Source organism: Zerene cesonia, chromosome Z, assembly GCF_012273895.1.
Source record: "Zerene cesonia ecotype Mississippi chromosome Z, Zerene_cesonia_1.1, whole genome shotgun sequence".
NCBI lineage: Eukaryota > Metazoa > Arthropoda > Insecta > Lepidoptera > Pieridae > Zerene > Zerene cesonia.
In genome coordinates this window covers 5,451,900-5,471,434 of record NC_052122.1, presented here as the reverse complement: position 1 = coordinate 5,471,434, position 19,535 = coordinate 5,451,900, and the positions used below count along the sequence as shown (strand labels likewise).

At 36.1% G+C, this 19,535-nt stretch overlaps 2 protein-coding genes across 10 annotated transcripts in view; one reads left to right on the top strand and one right to left on the bottom strand.

Moving 5' to 3' along the window:
* Window positions 1-10,972, top strand: part of LOC119835409 (triple functional domain protein) — an 89,893-nt gene extending 78,921 nt beyond the window's left edge. For 7 of the 8 annotated variants that reach the window (XM_038360179.1, XM_038360176.1, XM_038360178.1 and 4 more), the window contains 6 exons: window positions 3,675-3,888; window positions 4,633-5,397; window positions 5,554-5,832; window positions 6,217-6,450; window positions 8,458-8,649; window positions 8,985-10,972. In XM_038360179.1, coding sequence (XP_038216107.1) covers window positions 3,675-3,888; window positions 4,633-5,397; window positions 5,554-5,832; window positions 6,217-6,450; window positions 8,458-8,649; window positions 8,985-9,095 — 1,795 coding nt within the window. In that variant the 3' untranslated portion in view covers window positions 9,096-10,972. Of the gene's footprint in view, window positions 1-3,674; window positions 3,889-4,388; window positions 4,567-4,632; window positions 5,398-5,553; window positions 5,833-6,216; window positions 6,451-8,457; window positions 8,650-8,984 lie in introns of those variants that run through there. The other variant, XR_005288044.1, reaches the window with a different exon arrangement.
* A 180-nt stretch (window positions 10,973-11,152) lies between these two features.
* Window positions 11,153-19,535, bottom strand: LOC119835718 (L-lactate dehydrogenase). Of its 2 annotated transcripts, none has more exons than XM_038360699.1 (7): window positions 19,382-19,535; window positions 16,084-16,211; window positions 14,481-14,598; window positions 14,036-14,160; window positions 12,986-13,208; window positions 12,233-12,474; window positions 11,153-12,018 (listed from the first exon to the last, which is right to left on the bottom strand). In XM_038360699.1, the coding sequence occupies exons 2-7, from the start codon at window positions 16,204-16,206 to the stop codon at window positions 11,854-11,856; spliced, it is 996 nt and encodes a 331-aa protein (XP_038216627.1). In that variant the 5' UTR covers window positions 16,207-16,211; window positions 19,382-19,535; the 3' UTR covers window positions 11,153-11,853. The 2 variants fall into 2 exon arrangements, with proteins under 2 accessions (XP_038216627.1, XP_038216626.1); XM_038360698.1 differs by lacking the exon at window positions 19,382-19,535 and adding an exon at window positions 17,231-17,387.

The following is a 19,535-nucleotide window of genomic DNA, read 5'->3' as shown; positions in this document are numbered from 1 at the left end:
ACATGAGATTGGTAACAATGTTTTAGCATGAATTTAAATAATTCTAAGGTTTAGTACGCCTCTAGTCACCGTCGAACGTAGATTAAGTGAATTTGTACATCATATGAATAAGTGTATGCGTAGTGATAAGTTCGTTTTGTAATTATTTAATTACCATTTCCTCTTACAGTGTTATGTTAAAATGCATGATTATATAATATATACATATGATTTATACTTCGAAGTATGTGTACTTTTTATTTGTTATGAAGGAATGCGCATGTAATTCATTTGTTTTAGTATGTATTTGTAATTTATTTGTGTACTTCCAAATGGTGAATGAAAGTAGATACTTTTATGATTCCAAGTTTTCATAATTTTATCTCTTAATTATATTATAATAGGTTATAATTATATATATTTTATTGATTTTTGTATTAAATGTAAACTATCAATGCAAATAAATATCTAAATTTTTACCCGCATATATTCATGTTACCATTCAATCTTTTTATTTTACCCTGACCAAATTCTATCAACATTATTTCGTTTATTAACAATATTTCTATATTGCATTAGATTTAATAGAAGAAATATTTTTATAGTCTAATATGTAGCATATACCTTTTACTTCAAGTGAATGTAAATTATTTTCCATAATTTTAATAATGCATGCGTTGCACACATTAAATACAATTTTACATCTAATCATATACAAGGAGGATGCATGATGTATGTTATATAACTTTTATATTAACAACATTGTAACATATAATTGTAATTATTGCATAGACCGAATACTATTACTACACTCTCAATGAGCACTTTAATTTTTTTAAATGTTCGGAATGTTTTAACAAATTCAAATTCTTTGATATGAAATATAAAATAAAAGTTTTTTTAGTGATAATGAACTGAATATCGATTAATTAGCATTATTTTTTATAGCCCGAAAATGTAAGGAGCGTGAGCCCACCTAGGCGTTCCTGAACGAACCTTGAAACGGAATCGCAATAGAATACTGCCATTATGTTATCAAATATAATAATTTTGTTCAATTAGTGCCCGTAGTGTTATGAGCTCTTTGGAATTGATCTAGTTATTAGAGTTTAGATAAAGCGACCCACGTATAGTGGCCCATATCGATACCATCGTTTTAACTAATTGCTAGGAAGCGTTCGTCGCGCTCTCCAATATGGCAAATTATATTATAATTGTTATTCTGGTCCAAATAAAGTTATTGTTACGGCGGTATTAGTTTATAAGTTTTGTATGATCTTATGTGATATACGATTGTGTTCCGCGGTCTGATTGTCGATGGACTATGTCAGTGTGCTATTTTCTAAATTTCAATTCTAACGCTGTTTACCTTCACTTTAATTAGATGTTATATTACATGTCTAATTTAGCTTTGTGAGAACAGTATGCAATAATTTATACACAGCCATTTAAATTTTACTCTCGTAACAAGAAATCAGCGATACTTCACCTTGTTTAATCATCTTCTTGGCGATATCCTACTGTACAGTACTAACATTTTTGTTTAAGGCATAAGATTTGTGTGTAAATTAATTCAAGCGTAGGCTTATATACTCTATTTATAGTATATTTCAATATTTCAATATTAAATGCAAACATCAAATTATTGAACAATATAGTGAACATAGATAACGATAATTTGCGAAAATTTATCGAAAACTACTATTCAAATACAAATACTACAAAGCTATGTAGGAGAGATATTAAATTGTTCTAAAAGTAATTTCTTCGTCTAACTCAACATCCCAGTTTAGCTTTTACTAACCACTTGTGAGCATTGATGGCGTTTGAAATAATTGATTATGAATCCAATGAGTTTGTAATTGATATACATATCGAATGATATTTTAAACTTAGCATGTAAGGTTTTACGTATATACGCGATGCGCTGATCGTGGTGTTGGCACATGTAACTTGCACGTAATTGATACTCGATTCCATTAGATGCGTATAGATAGAACACACGCATGTAGCTGTTAGACACATACTACTTGCTACCATCGTTCTCTTTAGGTATATATAATGTAACAATAGAAGTTGACCACGCTTTGAAAACCAGCCGCGTAAGACTGGGATTTACTATAGAGTAATTTGCATTTGTTTATCGATTGCTGTCCCCGCGTCGTAATCAAATTTTGTAACGTCCATTTTAAAACGAATTTAAATTATTGAATTCAGGCTGTTTTTTTCTAAGATCGGGGCCAAATTGCTTTATGATCTTCTTTTGAAATTGTTATTGAATTTCACAGTGACGTGTTCGTTGTGTTCCAAGCGATCGTGCGATTAGTGTATCATTTGCTTTTTAAGGATCAAATTGGTTGTATTTTATTAACATGTAATTGTCTAGCAGAAGTTCTAGCTATAGTCTGTTTGATCTAATCACGTTCAATCGAAACTTAGAATATGTAATTTAGCTGAATACTATATCAAATACTCTAGTGTATTTATCTTATGCAATAGTGTTTCGCTGCCGCTACTTTCGACGGAAGAGATGCAGTTTGGGCGAAGCTAAATGTATAGAATATATTTTTGCGTAAGGAATTAAGTACCAATATTGTTTGTTTCCAAAGTAAAATCGAGCACAGTGTGCATTAGAAGTGTGTAAATCTGGTCTTAATAGGAGTTAAAACGTTGTCTTCCACCTGGTGAAGGAAAGTTTTTATACAAAATATAAGAGAAAGACATTCAAACACGTGCGCTTATGACTTTCCAGTGTCATAGCTATTAAAATTAGGAGCAGCGGAAGGATGCTGTAGATAGTAACATACGCTAAGGTTTTGTGACTTGCTGCGGAAACATGGTGTTGTGTAACTTTTGTAAGATATAGCTATGTTAAAACGGAAACTGTTATTGGATGGAATGGAATGGAATGTATAAAGTACAGCTGCGTCTTCTGTATGTCCTCTATTCTCATAATATTATTTACTCTATCCTGTATCGTTCGTTATATTTTCTAGTCTATAAATTGCACGATATCGATACTAGTGAATATATTGTATTTGTCTGAATACTCGTTCTTGTAACACTAATGGTATCTATAATTTTGGACCTTAGAATGTATATATTTTGTCGATTCTTAATTTGTATATATCTAGTGCTAACTTCTAACAATCACTGTAATAGTAACAATGAATATTTTACATGACTAACCAATAAATGTGAATAAAATATTGCTTATGGTTTAATATGCTTTTAGTCCCGCATGCTTATTTCATGTTTGTTTGGTTTCGATTTGTTTGTTTTTATTTATGGGGCCAGCTTAGAGCTAATACACGATAAAAATGCTAAGCCATAGTAAAAATAGCTCGCAAGCTAAATCATATATTTATGCAATCTCATTTCTTTATGCAAGAGAACAAAATATTACATCCTTACTGAATGACACAGCTCGAAGTGTCTTTTATTATTTCATGTTGTAAATTGAAAAAAATGTTTCTTCAATCCGATTTTTGTCGGACTGTACAAATTAAATTGCCTCGAACTAACCAATTTTTAATCATACTTCAAATTATATAGCAGTGTGTGTTAAACGTATATATACACACGATAGCCGTGCGTGCAACGTATTGTACGTAACGGGATAGGAGCGTAACTCGAAAAGCTGGTGTGCCCACTTTTATTTTTTGTTTGGTTAACCCGTCCTCTCCCGGCCCTAGTGAGTGTTGGTGGGGGCTCCGCAAGACGGAGAGCGTGCCGCCGTCGCTGGGCGAGCGGCTGGCGCCCGAGCTGGGCGCGCGCACGCAGCGGCCGCACGCCAAGGCCAACACCATCAACCTGCCGAGCAGCGCGCGCGACGACCACAAGAAGGCGTCGCCCGCCTCGCCCACCGCGCCCGCCGCCGCGAGCCCCACCTCGCCGCCGCACGCCAACGTGAGTACCTACTCATACACCTTATTCCATACATGTACACGCTCTAATCGGTACATGAGCCATATGGGCTAGAAGTCTTTGGTTGATTTTGTGAGGCAATTGGAGAAATTTATAAGAAATCTTTTAGTATGGTTATAGTGTTGTTGAGCACAAATCCCCCTTTTTCACATTCAAATATTATAACATATGCGATTCGTGGAACTTTGTTTAAATACACATGGGATATTCAATTTTCTTCTTAACAGCGTTAAGTTAATGAAAATAACAAATGTAACTGTCTTGCACTTATTAAATAATAAACTTGAATAATTAATTTATTGCGCTTTAACTTGCACCGAGGGTAATATTATTTTTACTGGGCTTATTATGCATTTAGTACTTGTTCTGCTTTATTGAAACTGTAATCTTCATATGCCAATATTTTCTTAATTGCAAGCATATCATCACTTCTTCTCTGTTGCATGTTCTTTTAACGCTTTTCTTTATTTCTTTTGTTGTAGGTATGATATACACGGGAATGCATTTTTAACATAGACTGTGATAGCGGATCGATAAGATGACTGCGATATTGTGTTAAGTGTTAAATGCCGCCAAACATTAAATTAAGCTATATCTATTTATTGTATTAGTATAAAAAGTATCTAGTGAGCGGGAGACGCCCGGGAATAAGAGAAAACGGTGAGCTTGCATGAAATGCTTGAACTCGGCTGGTGGGCGGAGATGATATCGGTGTGTGTGTGGCAGGGCTTGTCGAAACGGGCGTGGGGGCTGAAGCTGCGGCGCGGCGGCGGCGGGAGCGGCGGCGAGCCCAGTGAGGGCGTCGTCACTGAGCTTCGGCCGCCCGAGCTGCTGGAGCCCGCCGCCGACGTGGCGGTCGCGCTCGGCGCCTCGGCCGTGCTCTCGTGCCGCGCCAACGCCACGCGCGCCACTGCCTCCTGGCGCAAGACCGCGCCCGAGACGCGCGCGCTGCGTCACGGCGGCCGCTTCGCCATCACTCTCGCCCCGGACGGGCTCGCCACGCTAACCATCCACGCGTGCCGCGCTTCCGACGCCGGTGTCTACTGCTGCCTCGTGGGCAATGAGCTGGGCGGTGTGCAAACTTCCGCTCGCCTCACCGTCGGCTCTGGCGGAACGCCTGGCACGCCCGCTGTGCGCGCTCACCCTGGTGGTGGCCTAGTTGTACACTGGGACGAGCCGGAAGCGGCTCATCTAGACTACTGCCGTGTCGGGGAAGGAGAATGGCGGCGAGCCACAGAAACTCCGGCTGCGGCCAATACCTTAGCGTTAGAAGAATTACCGGCCGGCCAATACAGTTTTCGGTTGGTTTGCGCGCGTAGCGGGGCGGCCGGTTCCGCTTCAGAACCTGCGGCTTGTGGCGGTGGCGGAAGCTGGCAGCGGGAACAGTTTTCACGGCGCTATTCTATCGAAGATGAGATAGGGAGAGGACGAACGGCGCGAGTACTTGCAGCTCGCGATACGGGCACGGGACAACGTGTCGCTTTAAAACAGGTTAGTTTCCTGTACCTTCTTTTCTAAATCTTTTTTATTTTATAAATTGTTAAAGCTGTTGCTCATCTATAAATGCTACAGAAGATTATAAAATTTATCTATTTATTTAAACATCCAATCAATTTAATGCTATAAAATAATATACCAAACCGTTAGGTTGTTGCCGGTCGCGGAGCAGACGCTATGCGCGAATACCGCATCCTGTCCCGCGGCGCTCACGGCGCAGTGGTGAGAGCACTGGCTCTGTTCGCTGAAGTGCCGCGGCCCGGAGCCAACACGATAGTGCTGGAGCTGGTAGCGGGTGGGGCGCTGCTGGACTGGGCTGCGGCGAACCCGCACATGTACACACAACGCACTGTCGCGACACACACGAAGCAGTTGCTGTCAGCGCTCGATTGGCTGCACTCTAACAATGTCGCACATTTGGATGTCAGGGTGAGTAGAAGCTTTTTTTTTAACTTTTTGTATTTATTCATGTTAATTTTGAAATACATTACTTTGAAAGTTATATTCGTCGTGCACTGGCTTGTGTATGGCTAGTTGTGATTTATGTCATACCTTAAAACTGATAATCCGCATGTGCTAATTGCCATCCTCCATACACACTCACATTCGAAAAAAAAATCTGAGTAGAAATTATGACTTTTATGGCAGTTATCGTCGGTTTCAACATAGTTCCTGAAATATCACTATAGATTAAAGAAATCGAATTGAAGCTTAGTTAAATAGGCGATCATTGAAATTGAAAATTTTGTTATTAATTAAAACTGTATGTGTATGAAGCATTAAGCATTAATTTCGTATTGTAAACCGTTTCAGCCTGAGAACATCCTAGTGGAGTTGGGCGGTGCGCAGCCCCAGTTGAAGCTGGTGGACTTCGGCTCGGCGGTGGAGATCGGCGGCGAGGCGGAGGCGGCGCGCGGCGCGACGGTGCTGCCGCCGGCGCCCGCGCAGCTCGAGTTCGCGCCGCCGGAGTGCGTGCTCGGCCGCCCGCCCGCGCCCGCCTGGGACGCCTGGGCGGCCGGCGTCTTTCTATACGTGTTCCTTACGGGGGTGAGTGCACGCCGCACGCCGCACGTCTCACCCTTAACAGCTAATCTATGCTAATGTTATAGACTCCGACGAGTTATCTGGTTTGGTTTGTTTAATGCGCTCAACTCAGGAATTACTCTTTCGAATTGAAACATTGATTTTGTGGTGGATATTGTTAAAAGGGTAATATTTTTCACATATAAAGATTATTTTTATTTAACTAAAACAACATATCAACTATCAGACAAAATGATGTTTATTGAAGAAAATAAAAATTGCCCTCTGTGTATTGCAGTCGGATAAGCAGTAAGCGCAATTCGGTAAAAAAAATGGTTTGTTTGGAAATTGATAATTAGCAAACGCGCGATTCGAGAGACTGGTACGAACCGGTGTCAACTCGATTAGCGATAGGCATTTAACGCGCGCATGTACATCGAGTGACAGAGACCCAATAGTACATACATACATAGAGGTGTGACTCGTTTTTACCCTTAAAAAAAATGTGTTCTCATGGGTCAAAAAATAAGCAAAGTAAATATAAGATCAGTATCTCTTGCTTGTTGTAAGAAAACTACGGAAGCAAACTTGAGCAGATATTGTATTTAGTAGAGGTTCAAATTATAAATAATATTATGTAAAATTTATTTTTAGTGTTATAGCTTTGAATTGCTTTATAAATGAGAAATTTTGAAAGAATAGAAAAAAATTGATCACTACGCGGGATTCGAACATTCAAATCTCAATAGTCAGCGTGGGGTGTCCCTTGGGCACATAAAACCGAAAAAGTAGACGAATTTCGATTACTCTGGCGGTGGCCGAGAAGCTAGCCGTTGCTACGGTTTGGCAAAAAACGCGGGTTCGAATCCAGCCTCCTGATCAATTTTTTTCTATTCTTTCAAAATTCTCATAATATGTAAATGTAATACCTAATTATCTTGAATATTTGTTCAAAATCTTTATCTAAAATACACAAACATAAACTTTCACAAGAAATGAGTATATGAAAATGAGATAGTTGTAAATTTTTTTCATTGAAAATATGTTTGCAATCAAATACGTAACAGTGACTGCTTAAATTTGGATATTTTATTTTCTCTAATATATTAACATGGACTAACGCAGAATTAAGTATATATAATACGGACGAAGTCGGGGTAATAAGTGTATATGATAAGTAGACAATAAAATCCACTTCTGTTTTATTTTTGATAGCAGAATTTCAGTAAAGTTAAAGGCCGTAAGTCGGCTCGAACTACTTTGACAATCACAACGAATGATAAAAATGAGGAAGATAACAAATGTTTTAATTACTGCAATATCCAATAAACCAGTAAATGTGTATGTCGCAGGCAAATTGTATAACTTCGCCGTTATCAAATGCCATCGTCATATTACAAACGTTTACTTATTAGCTGTTTTGTATAATGACGATTATTTATATTTCCTGAACGTTTCTTAGTAAGCTCATCTTGTAAGGCGCCGTAGACAGGCCCTTATTTTTTGATAGTTTTTAAATTAAAACGAAAGTAACCTACCGCTTATCGTAGCAAAAATTTTGTTTTTTCCGAATTCTTGGCCACGAATCAAAACGGTGCTGTTTTTAAAAATGGCTAGCCAATATACTTATACATACACAACTACTATATAAAAAATAAGTCGGGTTTTCCTTCCTGACGCTATAACTCCAGAACGCACGAACCGATTTCCACGGTTTTGCATTCGTTGGAAAGGTCTCGGGCGCCGTGAGGTTTATGGCAAAGAAAATTCAGGAAAAAATTCTGCAGAAAAGCGGGAAAGTCATTTTTCACATACAACCATCTGGTGGCGAAACGGAGTTCGCCGGGTTTGCTAGTATGCTTATACATATTCATATAAAAATTATGATTAAGATAGTTATGAGAGATTGAACAAGTGTATGCTAATTTAGTTATCGTTTTAAACAACCACAACCAATGAACGTATTCCACAATTTTGAGTGTGATTACAATGTGTTAAACCGCAGCGTGTAAGTAAGCGTAATGTTCGCAGTTGTCGCCGTTCCTGGACGAGTCGATAGAGGAGACGACGGCGAACATAATAAAGTGCGACTACTGCTTCCCGCCGGAGCACTGGGCCGGCGTGGAGGAGCGCGCGCAGCTGCTCATCCGCGCGCTGCTCGACGCCGCGCCCGCGCGCCGCCGCCCGCCGCGCGACGCGCTCGCCGACGCGTGGTTCGATGAGGTGCGCGCTCCAACGCTTCTCACTAACGTCCCTATCTCTAATGTGACCACGATATAGTCTTAAATACATTTACACAATTATTGTGTGTTAAGTAGGTTTATGTAAAATTTGTCTGTCTGTTTTTTGTTGTATATTTGGTTGATGTTTATTATTTATGTATGTGTTGCTAATTCGAAGTTGACTTTTAATATAAGATCACAATTTGCTTAGATACGAATTCAAAATGATCTACATGTTATATTTTGGCTATTGGCAATTTAATTAAAGATTTTTTTATTAGTGTACAAAACGTATACTGCAGCAAGGTCGTAACGTGTTACGTGTATTTGTAACAGGCGCCAAACTCGAGTCTGTCTGCGACGCAGCTGAAGACGTTCCTGGACCGGCGGCGACCGTCGGGGCACGGCAACGCGCTGCACTCGCTGCGCTCACCCAACGACACCTGACGGCCACGCGGCCCCGCCCCCACCCCCCGGTGACGCGCCCGCACCACCCGCACCAACCGCACCTCCACCGACGAGTCCTGTCTTATCTCATTCACCCGAATGTCCTATTGAGTCTTTTCCGCTCTGTATGAACAAAATCCAACGGTACGATTATCGTAACTCCCAATGTTGCGACAACATTTAACTAAGACTTGTTTTGCAAGCGTGACGCGTAGAGCTCAGCTGAACGTAGGCGCAGCCGGTTCACCCGTGGCAACGCTTGGCCCGAGATGACGCCGCGCCGGCCAAGCTGTGTTGTAGGTCGTCTCTAGGTGTATCGAATAGTCATTTGTGCCCACCTCTCGGTTTCGTTGTAATAGCGAAATGCCTGCGATGTATTTTCATGGTTTATTTAGTCGATTATATTGTATTATGCCAAATAAAATTCGCTTTTTATCGCGTGTAGATAATAATGGACCAGTGGTACGCCGCAAGCAGACATGAAGTCTTGACTGAAATCTTCACAGATTTTATGTATTCCGATGGCCTAATTTAGACAGTAAATTAAGGCAACGTTACGTAAAACTGGCCGTATTAAGGAAAGTGTCTGTGATTTTTAAATATTTTTTCTAATTAATATTTCATGCTTATTCCTAATTTTACCTATGAACTAAATACTTTTAATTGTATATAGCACTAAGATTTAGCGATTACAATAACATAGATTTTATTTTAATTTTTGACCAAATTGCAAAATCCTAAATTAAATTTTGAAATGGATCACTTTGTATTGGTGACATATTACTGATAAGACAGTAGTGGTCAGTACACTCTATGATTTTGTGCGATGATTCTTTTTCGATTACAGTATTATATGTGTCACGCTGATTTATAAGTGTTCTGTGAAAGGAATATTTATCATAAATGTACTTTACAACTTTTGTTATTTTCCGTTTACGGCGGAAATATTTTATTAAATTCGTTCCGCTCTTTACAGATAATTAATGCTTGATATTTCGTTCTAATTGAATTACATAATTATAAAAGTTATTTACACTTGTGCTCCATTTTGTAGAAGGAGTAAGATGAGAACATAAAACCGGTACGCTTATATTATTCACATTGTGCTCATTTTAATTAAATTAAGATGTATTTATGAAAAATATTAGTAAAATAATGACTTCTCAGTTTAACGAAAGGTTTTGTAGCGACTTTCATTTCAAATTATTGGTCTCAATTGCGTAAATCTTGTAATTTGATATTGCTATATTGTCTTATATTCAATGCTTGAACAAAAACTCACGAAAAATACGAAGAATAAAGATATGCTTTAAAGTTAATCGATAGTTTAATTACTTCGTGTATACGATATTATGGATATAGATTATAATTAGACGTCTAAAGTAATTATTACCTTTAGCACTGTTATCAAACCAGCTTATACACCATATTTATTGTGTTAAATTTATAAAATTTACTTCGTCACTATGTTTTTAATGTTTATTACGCGATATTGGCATAAAACCGTATTTTATTTAAAATAACAGCCGTGATAAGTAAGATGACATCAAATATTATGGCATATAAATTATCTTAAATCTGTTTTATGCAGCTTCAAACAGTCAAAGGTCGGAGTATAAAAGAGTATAAAAGAACGCTCATAAAGTGGGTCTTTACACCCTAAGTTTTAATTATGTCTGTGTTATATTGATTATTATACGTCGTCTATATAGCTGTAGTGTTAAGGATTCCGCACATGAACCTTCGTGTTGTTGCGTCGTATTTCTAAATGACGATCATCGCATTCTATCAGTGTACCTAGCATTACGACTCGTTTTAGTACTGATGTATCTATATGAATAATGGTATAATAAAATTCAATATATAATTTTATGAAAGTCTTGTTTTATTTCGCATTTGCCATAGTTATAAAAAATATAATCCTTGAATGTGTATGTGAGTATTCATTTCCTTTCCTTTTGAAAATAAATAAGTGTTATTTAAAGGGATATTTTCTTAAAAAATAATACACGTGCTTAATATATGAAACATTTATTAAATTTAAAAATGCATTTTAATATTGGAGTGCATGATTACATTAATTAAATACAAAAATACTCTCAGGGTATTAAAAATGGTATAAAAAACCAGTCAATATTCAATCAATGGCATATAAGTTATCTTAAATTCTAAAACAATATTCTAAAAATAATCATGAATAGGAAATCGGATATGGTTTAATTGTATTTTACTAGCTTATCTAAATCATCGCTGTTTAATGCACCCACAAATGTTAAAAGCATGGAGTACTAAACGATCACATGTAGGTGCGTCCTACTAGAAGTTTATATTTTTTAATTATAGTTTATCACAAACACGACATACAGTTTTACATAATAAAGAAGCAGAAGTAAGTTTCTGCCTCAAGCATAGCAAAACAGATTATCTGTAGATAGACATTTTATAAATGCAAGTTTCTACAAATTTGCCAAGAATAAAAAAAAAATTCGGATCATAATTTGTCATGTCACTTAAATTAGACTTATTCAACAGAATTCGATGGTGTACCAAGTAAAATTAAAATTACGCTTCAAGTACTTAATTTATACAAGTAAAGAAATCACACTGAAAGTTATTCAAAAACATTTAAAAATTAAATAAATTACTATTATAAAATAGGTACAAATTGCAGGATGCCTAAATTCTCATACCTAAAATTTACCTAATGACTTGATATTAGAAGCAAACATCGAGGGAAAATCTTTGGACTAATATATATCTAAAATTTGATTCCGGCCTGCACTTGCGCCATGAGTTGTGCGGATTTGCGCAGTTGGCTGAGCTCGTTTTCAGTGAGAGGCTGGCGAATGACGTCCAACACTCCAGAGGATCCCAGCACGCACGGCAACGACAAGAATACGTCCTCCTCTATACCATGCTCGCCCTGAGGAATAATTCATCATTATTGACAGTACCGTAATTTGCAAATATGAATATAGAAATGGAAAATCGAATGCTAAGCAAAAGCGGAACATAGATCCTCCTTAAGTAACTACATCAAGTGAATTTATTGGGCAAATTAAATTTTTAACGGTATACAGAACGGAATACATGGCGAGACTCAAGATAAACTTTCTACAGAAATAGATTAGAATTACCTTCAAGTACGTGGATACTGGGTGTACACTGTTCGCGTTAGTGAGTATGGCACGGGAGAGCTGTGCGAGTGAGAGGCCGATAGCCCATGAAGTGTAACCCTTTAGTTTGATAACCTCATATGCGCTCTTAACTACCATTTCGTGCAGTTCTTTCCAGTTTTCGGGGTCGTTTTCAGTACCGATCTTTGGGTTAATTTCACTCAGTCTTACTCCAGCGACGTTGACTCCAGACCATACGGGTACTACAAAATAAAACACAATATTAAAAATTTGTTTTTTTTTTTATTTAACGAGTTATTCAATTAGTAGTACTTAGTTTACATTATATAAGACAATTGCTTCCTCGTTATATACGATAAGAACAATACCATGCATATGAAATCCACGAGGAAAACAAACTCAATACTTCTACACAATATACTTGTACAACGGGCGAAGTTGGGGCAGACCGATAGTGTAAATATAAAATACATGTGCTATGAATAGACTGAAAATTCAATTAAAAAAAAAATGAAGTCCCGTGTCCCCTAGTGGGGTATGGGGCAGATGATATACATCTGTTTCACTGATCGGTTTTCTTTATGGACAAGTAGGTGATCAGCCTTCTGTATCCTGCCAGACCGAGACATTTTTTTTTTGTGCGTCCCCACCGGGAATCGAACCCAGGACCCCTCGGTTCTAAGCTCACGCGTTAACCACTGTACCAAGGAGGCGGTCAAAATTCAATTAGACTTTTATAAAAGTACGTCTTACCACTGCTGTCTCCGTGTTCTCCGATAATATATCCGTGGCATGAAGTAGCTGCTACTGATAATTTATCGGATAGAAGGTAGCGGAATCTTGCGGAGTCGAGGTTGGTACCGGAGCCAATGACGCGGTGCTTGGGCAGACCACTGATCTTCCAAGTAACGTACGTTAGAATGTCCACTGGGTTACTAGCGATGATAATGACTGCATCGGGGCTGTATTTCATTAACTGGGAAGAAGCAACGATCATTTATTTGGGTATAAGTGGATCGACTGAGATTTTTGTATGTGTGAAGTTTATATAGCCGTTAAAATATTTTTCTTATTCTTAAAACAAACCAAAACAATTATATATTATGTCTAAATCAATCTAGCTGTTCAACCAAGTTCACGGTATTTAAAATAAAAAGCTATTCTAAGTTTAGTGCATAAAAAATTATAATTTATATAGTAGCTACCTCCTTATAAAAATTATTTTAGGGTGATTATGTCACTACCACATTTATTACCCAACTAAATATAAACTGTAACATTTGATAATGAAATTATCATTTGAAAAACACTTATTTTTAGTATCTTATAAATTACTAATTTAAATTAGTACGGGTCATAAAATAAAAAATGTAAACATATTGATAAAATATGTATTACAAGAGGGAACATTTCCTTTTTATGTAAGAGTGTAAGTACGGAGGAAATAAACTGTCACACACAGTGCAGTTTAGTCGGTAGTCCACCATTGCAGTGGGAGTCCGACATAACCCAGTTCCCTTTCCCCAAGAATCTTGGATATGTGCAAAAGCATGTTCCACTTCAAAAGATACCTATCAACGTAACATGGATTTTTTATGTATCAATGCCTATCATGAAATAACCTTCAACAATCAGTTTCAACCAGATTCGTGAATCGTAAATTTTGTTTTGTTGATCTTTTGACTTTTGAGGAAATTTTTTACTTATACTTTTGTAGCGATCATACTTTTCACGAGTCACGATTTTTTGCCATTAATAATTTTGAAAGCCTAATAGCGTTTTGTCGTGCTGTGTAACACTCACTTGAGGAATGATGATCTTGAGGACATCTGTGTTCCTTTGGACGAGATCGAGACGAGATTCCCCTTCGCGCTGGCGCACGCCGGCGGTGACCACACAGATTTTAGATCCAGCAGAAATGGAGTAATCTGAAATTAATCATATTCTTTAAGAAAAAATTCAATTGTCAGTATCTTTATCTTCATACATATAGATATTATTCCTCTGCATGTGCTTGTACACCCGGGGTGTTTCCAGGTTGAGCGAAGTAGCTTAGCAGGGGAGTAACCGTCAACCCGGATACCTTATGTTATCGGAGTTAATCAATTTTTTTTATATTGTAACAAAGTTCGAACAGAAGTGTAGTTGCTTACAGGATTTACTTTTAGATATGTAATAATCGTCTCCTTAGCTTACATACCATAGATCTTGTTTGTGAATTCCACAAAATTGAAGAGCAGTTAGTTACCTGTGCTCGCTTGTATTCGGGCGTTCCTCATGAAGGCAGAACCGTGCTGCAAGTCCATCATTTCCCCTTTTAATTTATCTTCCATCACGTCGACCAATGCGATGTTGTTTGTTACTCCCTATAAACAAGAGTAATTATAACAATGATTAAGTATAAATGTTCAAGATTTCGTTAAGATTCAGGTTATGTAAATAAATTATTTAAATGAACAATGTTGGAATACATGGACAATATATTGAAAATTCGACAAATCATCGCCATATAAATTATCACACGGGGATAGACGCAGCGGTGTGAGAAAATGACTACTGTCAAAGAAACCTCATAATGAAATCAAAATACCTATTTAAGGACACAGGTTGTACAGTTATTTTTTTTATCCCCCACTTCTAACGTAATTAACGTTTCTGACGGAAATGAATGTATGTATAAACCTATACATTTATTATACCTGTGACAAAACTAAGACATAACTAACGTTACTTGTATCCTTAAAAGTATAATTAGAGCAGTGTGTTGTTTCTACTCCGCATTGTCACAACTCACAGTACAATAAAATTCACGCCACAGGAAGCATTGTTGTGGCATTGTTAGTACTCTGAGGATGTACCTGCACAATCTTTTGTAATATTACGAAATACAAAGTTTTCTGCAATCTAACAAACATTTCTGATAAACAAGTATAAAAATGAATTAGGATTTTGATTAATTTGAATAAAAGGAATCTATCTCATTTTTTTTAAGACGCATTAACGCAACAAAACGAATTTTTAAGAATGTGTCATTGGTCATTGCACTTCTCAGAATGTTGAATACAGTCATACAATCTACAAGCAATACGGTTATTTTTAAATTGTATCATCGAGTTCTTGATATTGCGTGCACGTGGTATTTACAATTACAATTGTACATAAAAAATAAGTAAAATTTATATTTTTTCTGTTACACAATCGCTTAAAACTACGTTTTACCCCCTACGGAATACGTTCCTCTTTCTATAAAATATACTCAACTAAAAAAAAATTCACGATAAGAAGTAGATTTAATCGCGGGCTCGAATTATTTTAAAGAATCATTATAAGTTTTAAATAATTTAAAGTGACATCCTTTCAGTATGTCCCTTTGTATGGTAAATTACAATTATTTCACTGACCGATAGTTACCTGCCCTGCTTCGGCTAGTAAAATGCTAACACTTTGTCTGATTTATAATACAAAAATGGAAACATAATTGGTGTAACTTTGAAAAAAAATTCACTTTACCCGTAGTAATGTTTATAATCAAGTGATTGTGCAATATGCTTGAATGTATGGATCGTGAATATTGTACGTATTATTTTCGCGCTTCAGTGCTATAGATAATTGGTAAATAATAATAATAAATAAGTATAATTTTATTCATCTAAATTTTGAGGTCGTACTGGGAAGTATCTTAAAGTAATAGTATCTTAAAGATAATTACACATTCGTACATTTTAATGTGATGTTCCTTTAATTCTATAGAATTAAATTGTATCCTATAGCCCTTAATGCTATTTATAAATATTTAAATAATTTTAATGTATGATAAAACATCAGACGGTCATTCCTGATAATCAACGCACCTGGGTAAGCATGGAGAATACAGCGGCCATGCCCACTTGTCCCGTCCCGACGACCGTGATCTTACTGCCCGTGTCCTCGCTCTTGGGCTGGATAGCCTGGAACAGCTTCTCGATAGTGGCCATCTTGGCTGTGGAATAAATAATATAATTGTTAGATCATCAAAAAAACAAACACCTGGTATTGTCAGAACTAGACCAAATTTAAATGGGTCTGCACGGAAGGCAAAAAAAAAACGGACGAATTGATAACTCCTTTAATTTAACTCGGTTAAAAATAATGAAGTGAATTAATCACCGAAATGTTTGTAGCCTCTTAACCTCCTGGCGACTGCACGAAATGAAAATAATGAAAATAAATAAAAAAATATGTTTAAATACCGGGTCGAAATCGGAGCGGCCTGCTAGTAATTAATATCCAACTTTCAAAATTATTATCAAATAATCCACTCCGTATAATATAATTAGCGTTCCTCTTTAAGTACTTAGATGGTTAAATTTTAGTTTTAAACATCTCTGTAAATTTGATTAGCAAAGGAAAGAAATTTGTATCAGTTGAAGTGAAGTGGTTATGACCTCGAACTTAAATCGAAAAGTCTGGGGTTAGATACAGGACAAGCGTGCAAAAAATAAATCGATTCAAAGTTCGACGACTAGTGACATCTGCACTCGGCCTGTGTGAAGAATTATGGGCCGAAACTTGAACAGGGGGCAAGGGGCTTAGGATGATGATGAAGAAAATTAAAAAAGAAAATTATAAATGTAGGTTAAAATTGATACCTATGGTATTTCCTTAGATATTTAGGTATGTAATTATATTTATATAATTTAAGCAGCTATAAGCAGTAAGTAAAAAAAATAAATTTCCTCACAAAATAAAAATTAATCAGTAACAAATGTTTTAATGAGAAAAAAAAACATTTTAAAATTCATCAATCTAGATTTAAATCAACGTAACTTAGGTAATATTTGCCTATTTACAAAAGTATTATTGACAAATTAATAATATTTATTCATGTTTTATTTTAGTCAATTGCATTGCATTGTTAAAATATATAAATGATGCTGTTTTAACAAAAAGTATAAATTTGAAGTAATGTTCGCAGGCAGGATAGAAAGCAATCGCCATAATTATTAAAATATCACTTACGGTCGAACCCATTGATGTGGTTTTGAGGCATTTTAACTGTTTTCTTAATTAAGGATAATCCGAATAAGAGGAACAACAAGGTACGCGGCGGACCAGCTACTAGCTAGTGTCTACTGTCTACTGACTAGTATCCAAACGAGTACTATATTTAAATACTACCAAGTGAGCGAGTGTAGCGGAGCCCGCACAAATGCTGGGATACGGCGTGGTGGGGATGATTCAATTTCACGTGCTCTCTTCGTTTGCTGAGGCTGTGATTCGCATGACAGTAAGCACGTCAACGAAAGAGCCCATGCCATCCATGCCTAATGCGGTATCGACGTTCGTTCGATTCCGGACACGGAAGTTGTTTTACGAATAAAAAGCTGTCACACAGTGAGTGATAACAAGTATACCGTGATAATTATGCATTGTTTAGTTTATAAAATACTATTGATAAAGTTTTGTTGTATGAAAAGTTAACTAATAACTTCTTAAGGTCCAGTATTGACTCACATTAGATGGACAGATTTAATTTAAACTTTCAATAACAGTACACTTATCAATAAGGTGACAATACAATAATTTCATGATTTTATTTTATTATCCTGATTGCCAAGTTTAAAATATTTCCTTACGTTTACACTGTATATACAAACTGTATATGAATCTGTGTGGCAGTAATGCGGTTTTATTTAGTTTTTTTTAACTATATTTATAAAAATCTTTCATGATGCACATTTGATATCTATTGTGAAATTATCAATATCCACGTGAACGTATAATTGTGAAGTTTATATAACTTACGTTAATTCACCAACGATATTTAATTGTATTTGTGAAGATTATATTTGAGAACTCATAAAGACATCATGTAATACAAACTTTTTACTTTATTAACATACTCGTAATAATTTACAAGTTATGAGTATGGGATTTTTCATATTATATTCAATAATGTTTGTACAAAACATTAAAGGTAAAAAAGTGTATAAGTATTATAATATAATTATATGGACACAGTTTGCAGTACTATGATTATTTTATTTCCGAAATAAAGATATTTAGATATATTATTTGTAGGTACCTATAACGGTACTATCTTTTTATATCTCATTTACTCATCACTAAGTACTTCGCAAGGACAAACCAAGGTCGAAGGACGTCTAAAGAAATACCGTAGTTGTATGTACCTACTATGTTCTCACTATACAAACGGCTACAGACATTCTCAGTAATTATTTCGGTCAATTTAAAATTATCGTCATACCTATGATCGCACATAAAACTGTTTATTGGTTGAATTAAAAACGAAAGTTTATAAATAATGTAGCAGACACCACAGACAAAAAGTACGCGTCATGTCGAAAGGTCATGATCAAGATCAGTGATAACGGAATTGCTATCAAAGATGTGGGCGAAAGTTTATGAAACTTTTGTACTATTTATATTTTCGTTAGTAACGACATGCAAAAATTGATTATCAGTCTTTGTTAACCTACGTGTTATGATGCTTAAATCCGATTAAGATTCTTTCTCAAATAAAGTTACCAAAGTAAAAGAACAATCATCTATTTTTATCTTAAAAAATATATAGGTACAAAGAACTTCAAAATTTAAACACTTATAGCTACAGATGTAGCTATAAATATTTTATTATGAAATATATAAAATCACTAGCTAATTATTTATTTAATGTAAATCCAAATGTTACCAATGCTACAACTAGCGTTTTTTTAATAAATAAAACAAAAAAAGGACGACAGAATTTAAAATAAAAGTGTAAAGACCAACAATTGAACAACTTTTAAATATTAAGGAATATTACAATAATATGATGTGGCAGCAATATTTATATTTGTCCCAGGATAATAAATAAACTAATATAAAACAAACTTCAATCACTTCTGCGGTTAATGGCCTCGTGAAGGTCACATAATAACAACAAATAACGAGTTACTAAAACTTTTCTAACAATTTAATGGGACAACATATCCATATTGTCCTGTTTTATTTATTATAAACTAAACGGCTAAAGTTTAAAACTTTCGACATAGATTCTTAGCTCTAAAAGTTTTTAAAAGTTAATTTATCAACAAAACTAAAGTCAATCGTGGCTGACATTTTAGAGTTTTATTTATGCACTGTCTCAAAGTATACGTGTGTACTTACAGGTAAATGTTGCAGTTTCGTGCGGCAGGTCACGTAGGGGCGGCAGCTGGAGGTGTTGTACAGCAAAGCCGGCTCGTCGCCGGCGAGTTTACTCAAGGTGACCTTCAACAATTCGTTTTAGAAGCCAAGCCATCGCGCATGCCCGAATCAGCAA